This window comes from Triticum aestivum, chromosome 2B (assembly GCF_018294505.1).
Source record: "Triticum aestivum cultivar Chinese Spring chromosome 2B, IWGSC CS RefSeq v2.1, whole genome shotgun sequence".
In the NCBI taxonomy this organism is placed as follows: Eukaryota; Viridiplantae; Streptophyta; class Magnoliopsida; order Poales; family Poaceae; genus Triticum; species Triticum aestivum.
Genome location: NC_057798.1, coordinates 149,811,690 through 149,818,683, shown reverse-complemented (window position 1 = coordinate 149,818,683; position 6,994 = coordinate 149,811,690). Strand labels below are relative to the sequence as shown.

The 6,994-nt window shown below is 48.1% G+C and overlaps 1 protein-coding gene and 1 pseudogene across 1 annotated transcript; one reads left to right on the top strand and one right to left on the bottom strand.

Moving 5' to 3' along the window:
• The first annotated feature begins 1,636 nt into the window (after positions 1 to 1,636).
• LOC123039126 (probable glutathione S-transferase GSTU6) lies at positions 1,637 to 2,392 on the top strand (annotated as a pseudogene).
• Positions 2,393 to 2,868: 476 nt separating this feature from the next.
• Positions 2,869 to 6,126, bottom strand: LOC123044001 (gamma carbonic anhydrase 2, mitochondrial). The gene is made up of 5 exons (XM_044466616.1): positions 5,826 to 6,126; positions 4,765 to 4,908; positions 4,427 to 4,552; positions 4,033 to 4,184; positions 2,869 to 3,452 (listed from the first exon to the last, which is right to left on the bottom strand). The coding sequence occupies exons 1-5, from the start codon at positions 5,938 to 5,940 to the stop codon at positions 3,165 to 3,167; spliced, it is 825 nt and encodes a 274-aa protein (XP_044322551.1). The 5' UTR covers positions 5,941 to 6,126; the 3' UTR covers positions 2,869 to 3,164.
• Between the last annotated feature and the right edge of the window lie 868 nt (positions 6,127 to 6,994).

The window sequence follows — 6,994 nt, the reverse complement described above, 5'->3', positions numbered from 1 at the left end:
CCGCCCGCATTCCATATCTCGCTGGACAGCGCCCCACCTCGCCAACGGCCGTACGTAAAGGCGGAGGTCTGCAAGAGGTACCGGGAGACGTGCACGCTGTTGCCGTGGGACGAAGTGCCCCTCCCCAACAACTGGCACCTCTTCGCGGATCGGGTGCCTATCCCTTCGGCCTCGGTGAGCGGCCGCGCCCGCTAGGAGGAGATCAATCGTCGCCGCGCTCGCCTGCCCCCGGACCTCATCGACGACTGGAGGTACGCCGTCGACTCGCCGCTATGGGATACGTGGCTCCCCGACGAGCACGGCATCCGGCGGCAGTCGTACTTTGTAGGACGCCCACAGAGCGCGCTCTGACCACCGTGCGCGCGCTCCCAGCACGCCCTAGCAACGCGGGTGCGGGCTGGTTCGCGGCTTCACCCCTACACCATCGTCGTCTCCGTCCTTGCCACCACCCGAGCCAATGACGGCCGCCGCAGGAGAGCCTCATGAGACATGTGATGGAGGAGTCCCTCCACACCCACGACGAGCGCCAATGACAGGGCCTCGAGGAGATGATGGCCCTGTCAGCGGCCGGTGACGTCGCTTCCCCTGAGCTCGACGCCTATATCAAGGAGGAGGCCATGGAGGAGGTACCGCCAGAGGTGGCGACGGAGGAGCCGACGGAATGAAACCCGACATTGGTCAGGTAGTCCTGGACGTGGACGGAGACCGCGCCGTGCACACCCGAGGCGGACGCCGGCCAGTGGTCACCATACCTGCCGCGCAAAAAGGTCGTGCAGGTGCCTCCGCCCTGGCAGGGGAAGCCATCCCACCTCTGACAGCCACCTCCATTCGTCGACCTCATCGGCAACGATGACAACGAGATGAGTAGACGACGGCTACGGAAGGCCACGGCGGCGACGACGACCCTGATCTAGTTTTTTTAAATGTTTTTATTTATATTAATGTGCTGAATTTGGGTAATGCGGACGTTTTAATGTGTATAAATGTTTTTTAGTTATTTCCAATGCTTATTTGGGTTTTTTTAGGGGTTTACATTCACGTCCGAAAAAATGGACAGTTTAGGGTGCAGTCGGCCTGTTAGGCGCATCGTCGGCCGCACGACTGCAAGCGGACGACCGTGACCGTTTTCCTGCCCCAAAAGAACGAAGTCCGGACGAAACGAAAGTTCATTTATGGTCGTGCGTTGGAGTTACCTGAACCTTCAGCTTTGTCTGTCTGTTCTTCTCTAAGATTGCTGCCATCACTTCAACACAGCCAAGTCCTTTGTCCTGCTTTTGACGAAAGCCTGAAACCAACAAATTGGAGTTGGCCTGAACCTTCAGCTTCGTTTGTCCGTCTGTTCTTCTCTAAAAATTTCCGCCATCACTTCAACACAGCCAAGTCCTTTGTCCTGCTTTTGACGAAAGCCTGAAACCAACAAGTTGAAGGTTCAGACTTCAGAGTCAGTCGATCAGGAGAGTGCCATAAACGTCTGGAGGAGACGAGTGTCAAACAGCAATCACCAAAGTCCCAGAAATTCCATGGAGAAAATGCTGACTAGTTACCGAGTGCCAAAGCAGTTAACTTTCTGCTATAAAAATACCAGCAGAAATTCGGTGCTCGCTACTACTAATTCTTTCACAGAGAACTGACTGAAAGCAGACCAGGAGCCAAGGGATCGACAGGGAGGAGGAGGAAACAAACGACAGCAATGGCGGGTGGCGAAGGAGACGTGAAGCTGCTGGGCCTGCGGCTGAGCCCGTTCGTGGCGCGCGTGCGCATGGCGCTGGACGCCAAGGGCGTGCGCTACGAGTACGTCTAGGAGGACCTCGCCGCCAAGAGCGACCTGCTCCTCGCGTCCAACCCGGTGCACCGCAAGGTCCCCGTGCTCATCCACGCCGGCAGACCCGTCTGCGAGTCGCTCGTCATCCTGCACTACGTCGACGAGGCGTGGCCCGGCGCGCCGGCCCTCCTCCCCGCCGGCGCCCGCGAGCGCGCCGCCGCGCGGTTCTGGGCCGCCTACGTCGACGGCGAGTTGTTCCCGGCGTGGGGCCGCGTCATGATGGCCGCGACTTAGGAGGAGCGCGCGGAGCCGGCAGGCGAGGCGGCCGACATGGTGGCGCGACTGGAGCAGGCCTTCAAAGAGTGCTCGGATGGCCGCGCCTTCTTCGGCGGTGACGCCGTGGGGTACGTCGACGTCGTGCTCGGGAGCAACCTGTTCTGGTTCGAGGCGCTGCGGAGGTTGTTCGGCGTGCGGCTGGTCGACGAGGGGAGGACCCCGCTGCTGGCCGCGTGGGCGGGGCGGTTCGGTGAAGCCGCGGCGGCGAACGGGGTGGTGACGGACGCGCTCGTCGACATGGCGGTGGAGCACGCCAAGAAGCTCCGGGCTGCTGCCATGGCTGCCGGCAAGTGAGAGGGCAGGGGCTTGAGAGTTTAGAGCTTTACTGCTATTGGTCAGAGGTAGTTGAATGAGATTTAGTTTTGTGTAAGAAAAGAGAGCAAATAAATCATGTTGCTGAGGTGTCCTAGTGCAGTAAAAGCATACTTAGCATGCTTGATAATCATAAAAAATCTCATCTCAATAAATGTACACAATATCAACACAGCATGCATATAACTTAGAACAAAATTTCAAATCCAAATAAGATATACACATCACAAAACAAGTAAACAACATTTTGTAAATACTCCAGTTGCTAAAATCTAGTATTCACAACAAATTTGAATCCAATACTATCCACATGATTTAATTTGACTTTTAATTGAAAATGGATGAAACTGAAAATTGAAATTTAGCAGCAGCATGTTTCAACATTGCCGATGTCTCTAAAATTTGGTGATCATTAGGGAAGCCAATTGGTAAACAGTAAAAAACAAGGGGCAAAGATAGAAGATTGAATCACTGTAAGCCATTTAAAAACAAACAGATCACAATTAAGATGCACTCTAGAGTACAAGACAGGACTGCTTGAACAATGTGCACTTCATACAGAAGGTGTAAAAGTGATCCCGGGCTCCTCTTCATTGCAATGTGAAAGAGAGGTACTGTATGCGGTCGATCCTACAACAGCGCTCGACCCAAATCTTATTGGGCATGAAAAAACAGAGAACAAGACCAAAACATACGTCAAATGTTCCAGGTCGCCACTTATCAAAATCAAAGCATCCCTACGAGGGGCTTGATCTCAGTGAGCGACAGCTGCTTTCGGTGCTTTGTCTGGGAGTATGTTGTCGGGGAGGATGAGCTGCGGCGGGATCTCACGGACCACTCCGAGCATTGAGTCGTACTCCTCGTCTTTGTGAGCAAACTTCTTCCTCAGCTTCTTCTCGAGCTCAATCTCGTCGAAGCTCTTGGAATTCTCAGTGGCATGAACATGAGCTAAGTTGATGTAGTTGGCTGCCGATTGGGCGATGAATGTGATCTCCTCCTCTGTCAGCTTCCTTAGGAACTTGGCAGGATTACCAACCCAGACCTAATCATGAAGGAAGACGTATGATTCAGTAGAGTCACACAAGATAGATTTTTCATTTCAAAATATAAAGCTGAACATCCTTGTCTTCGAGTTGCCGAATAACCAGTTAAATTAATTAATAAATCCAGAATATGAGCTTCCAGACAAATTGTTCTTCAACAGAATGGTTCCTGACACCAGACAGATTTATTAACTGTGCTCATAAAGAGTTCTAACAGCAAACTGTTCTTTGCAAAAACGTAAGTCTAACCTAGAAATTGAGCTAGTATTAAACATTATTGAGCTTCCAGATTGATTGTTCTCCAATAGAAAGGTTTCCTGAACATTATTAACTGTACTCCTAAAGAGTTTTAACTACAAACTGTTCTTTGCAAGAACATAACTCTAATCTAAAACCATTTAAATCTATATATGTCATTTTTCAGCCAGGAGTATGACAATCTTCTAATCAACATGTCGTGAAGAATGACATCTTAGTATAATGCATGATTGCAGCCAATACTGTTAAATAACATAATGATGACAGTTGATGCATAATGACCATCTAAAAACTGGCTTATCAAGACAACAAGAAAATAACCTCCCCAGAAGGAATCCTTGTATTCTGCTTGACAAGAGATCCGGCGCCAACCATGCTGTGCTTTTCAACAACCACTCCGTCAAGCAAAGTGGCGCCCATACCAACAAAAGCTTCATCCTCAATGGTGCATGCATGTAAAACAGCACTATGACCTGGCAGAAATTTATTACTTTAGGCAGTATTATAATAGAGTCAATCATCAAGACAAAATGAAGCTCAGCGTTTTAAATCCACAAATCAATCACGAGGATGAGATATAGAACAGATTTATATTTATTTATTTTTGTAAATGACGCCATAGCATAATTGTCTTGAAAATGAGGTAAACCAAAATATTGGTAGCATGTTGTAGTTGCTTACATATATAAATATAGAATGAGCTAGGATTACTGACCTACTGTAACGTTGCTTCCAATGATTGTCGGAAGGACCTTCCCGCTAATGTTAGTCTTTGCAACATGTACAAGGGAGTTGTCTTGTATATTTGATCCAGATCCAATACGAATACTGTTGACATCACCTGAAGGCAAGAACAGAAAACAACAAAATGGTCATACTACTATCCATTCTGAGCACCATACGGTCAAAGTCATGTTCATTTAGAAAATAAAATTTTATGTAATACATCGACACCTAGAGAACCTCCTGGTTCAAAAATAATCATTGATGCGAACAAGAGAAGAAAATAATCAGGATAATGAATGACCATGGTTAGCCAGGTGAAGTGTTTACCTCTCAAAATGGAGCCATACCAGATCGATGATCCATGTCCAATCTCAACATCACCAATGACAGATGCACTGGGAGCAACAAAAACATCTTTGTTGATCCTTGGCTCCTTATCAAATATGCTCATGACTGTACGATGCCTTGACACTGATAAAGACATAGAAAAGGGTAACCACAGGTCAGAAATTAAGTTTTTTGAATCTCACCAAAGTAGCTCATGCCTCATGGTTCTACAATGATCGATCAAGATAGGTACACAGGAGCCTTCAAATAGTGAAGGGAAACTACTACCCATTGTTGTTATCCATAGGTCAGAAATTAAGTTTTTTGAATCTCACCAAAGTAGCTCATGCCTCATGGTTCTACAATGATCGATCAAGATAGGTACACAGGAGCCTTCAAATAGTGAAGGGAAACTACTACCCATTGTTGTTATCCATGCATTCAATTCCTGGTCATTTACCAGATAAAGCATGTTGACAGTTAATTTCCACCAACTATAGCACTGGGCCTAACTCAAACAGGAAATGGCGTTGTTCGTGATGCTATGGGACATAAGTTAAATAGATAATCAATTTGACAGACACGCGAAATACAGCACTCCCACAAAAGTCAGTATGGTCACCATAACAATGCCTTATTATGCTTAACTTACAGCTAATTTAGAAGGTGAGAATAAGAGATTGCGATACTACATTTTATCGATAACTGACAATACTGCAAGTCAACAAACAGAACAGCAAACCTGGAGCGATAGCACCAAACCCTAAATGTTAGGCCCATTTCAACTCTCGAGTCACATTACCAGTATGGCAGTACCAATTTCTATTCCAGTTTCATTCGCCCCCATAAGAATCCCAAAAGTTCTGAGGCTATCAAAGAATACGGGTGCCCTGAGTCAACCTGATCTGCTACCGAACATCTCCGAAACTATTGAGTGCGACAATTGACGACCGGCTACCAGCCAATACTACGGCTGCGCCAAATCGAAATGGATAGAGAGCCCGTAGGGAGCAAGGGGTGACCGGACTGAGGGGGAGACGGAGGCGGAGATGGATGATTACCCTGCTCCTCGGCGCGGAGGCCGCCCTGGATGGTGGATCCGAGGCGGTCCATGGCCTGCCCCGTTCCACGGATCCACTTGCCCACCGTGTAGATCGCGCGCCCGAGGGTCCCCATGTCTTTCCCCCTTCTGCTCGCTCGATCCCTGCTCCGGTCGGGGCTCGCCGCCGGCAGCCTTAGGCGAGGTGGGGTTTAATCGCGTCTGAGGGGAACGAGGAGGGGAGGGGAAGGGGAGATATGAGCCAGAAGACAATGGCTGCGGCCGAGGAGGAAGTGGAGCTGCGGGAGAGAGAGAGAGACAGAGAGAGAGAGAGAGAGGGAGGTCAATAGCTCTGGGCCCAAATTACATGGGCCTTGCTGTTGACTAGCGGGTTCGTATTACAGGCCGGCCTGGTAGGAAGAATACTCAGTTTTTTGGATCTCTAAAAAAAATCTTTTTTTTTGGAAAAACCGAATATTCTAAACAAAACATTGAATGGAAGAAAGTTTCCTTAAAAACACCTAAAAAAAGTTTCCTTAAAAATAAAATGGGAGAAAAAATCAGTTTTCAATTTCAAATATATAATATCTAATAAATCATCACCTTAGGAGGTTTACAAGATGATGTGGTGTAGATTGATGTGGGTTTAAGCCAAATATATGTTGATTAGGACTTTAACCTCCTTTGACCGATCTGACTATCGCCGCCTTCTTCCAAGCCCCCCCCCCCACCCACACACACACACACAATTTTACTACTTGCATGCATTAGGAAATACCCTCCAGTAGCTTAGTTGTCTTCTACTCCCTTGTGTCAACAGATGGTGCCTTGTGCACACCGAATTGTTGATGTTGGAGGTCAACTGGTCCTTGGAGTTAAGAAAACCAACAAGTGACATCGTGCAACAAACAAGAGATAACTCGTGGTGGTGAGCAAAGACGATAGGTGGCACTGCCATGCTTGAACTCGTACTCCTCGAGGTAGAGGGCTCCACACATAGTGGAGAACGGGAGGCCACAATCCACATTCAACATCTCCTTCAATGTCATGCTGCCCAATGATGACATCCCCTCATGCGACCATCGTCGCATGCCTAACATGTCAAATCTCAAGTCGCCAGGGAGTTTGTATGTGTCCAATCTTAGAGTTGGTCAAATGGGAGCCAATAAACACTAAAACGTCCTAAATGGT

Excerpts from the sequence above, each read along its gene's own strand:
- LOC123044001 (XM_044466616.1), bottom strand. The coding sequence starts at position 5,940 with ATGGGGACCCTCGGGCGCGCGATCTACACGGTGGGCAAGTGGATCCGT. Across the intron at positions 4,909-5,825 it reads CCTCCGCGCCGAGGAGCAGG|TGTCAAGGCATCGTACAGTC; the intron begins GTAATCATCCAT and ends TGTCTTTATCAG. Across the intron at positions 4,185-4,426 it reads TGGAAGCAACGTTACAGTAG|GTCATAGTGCTGTTTTACAT; the intron begins GTCAGTAATCCT and ends AATTTCTGCCAG.